The 825-nt window shown below is 67.6% G+C and overlaps 1 protein-coding gene across 1 annotated transcript in view; it reads left to right on the forward strand.

Annotated features, from left to right (window-relative positions):
* The window catches only part of EMIHUDRAFT_236656 (hypothetical protein), a gene marked incomplete at both ends in the record, with an annotated part of 3,523 nt that extends 3,294 nt beyond the window's left edge, over positions 1-229 (forward strand). The window contains one exon of the mRNA XM_005779096.1: positions 196-229. Coding sequence (XP_005779153.1) covers positions 196-229 — 34 coding nt within the window. The remainder of the gene's footprint in view (positions 1-195) is intronic.
* Between the last annotated feature and the right edge of the window lie 596 nt (positions 230-825).

The raw sequence follows: 825 nt of genomic DNA on the forward strand, positions 1-825 counted from the left end.
CGAGCGGAGCTGTGAAGAGCCTGGGGCGCGGGGTGGGGGTCGGGGAGGGCGACGTGGGCGATGGTGGTGGCGTGGGTGCGCGGGGCCGGCGTGTGGGGGCGCGGAGGTCGGTGGTGGTGTATGGGAGGTGGGGCGAGAATGCAGGAGGCCTTACTCACTTCGCTGCCGCTACTTACTGCGCTGCCGCTACTTTAGCTCCCGCATGCTCTCGCTCGATCTATCCGATTAATCCGATCCTCCGAAAAGTGCGCTTTTCGTCGAAAATTTGCTCGGTGCCGAAGTCAACAACCCTTCTCACCGCCTTCTTTTCCCTCGCTACTCCTCCTGCTCTGCCGCTCCTTCGCTTCTCGCAGCCTCCTCCTCCCTCGCCGCCTCTTCCCTCGCCGCGCCCTTCACCGCCTCGCCCTCGCACCTGTACTTGACCCAAGGAGAAGTCATTGCTCTGATTGCTTGATGGCTTGATTTGCGCGTGCGTGCGGGTATAAAACATCGTTCGTCGCCAGATGGATTGTGGCCAGCGCCCGCGGTTTAGAGAAATCCTTCGGCCCGCCGTGTGCCACTTTCTCGCCAGCCAGGGCTCCTTTCTCGCCGCCGCCGCCCTCACACCCGTCGCCGCTGCCTCCTCCGTCGCGCCACCCTGGCGTGCCGCCGCTCTCGCCCTCGCCTCCAGCCGCACCGCCGCCCTCGCCGCCGCCCTCGTCTCCACCCTCGCCGCCGCCGCCCTCGCCATCTCCGCCATCGTCACCACACCGCACGCCTCCGCAACCATCGCAGCCACCGACGCCGCCGCCGCCGCCCCCGGCCTCACCCGCGGCCTCGGCGACT

Source organism: Emiliania huxleyi (genome assembly GCF_000372725.1).
Source record: "Emiliania huxleyi CCMP1516 unplaced genomic scaffold EMIHUscaffold_237, whole genome shotgun sequence".
NCBI lineage: Eukaryota > Haptophyta > Isochrysidales > Noelaerhabdaceae > Emiliania > Emiliania huxleyi.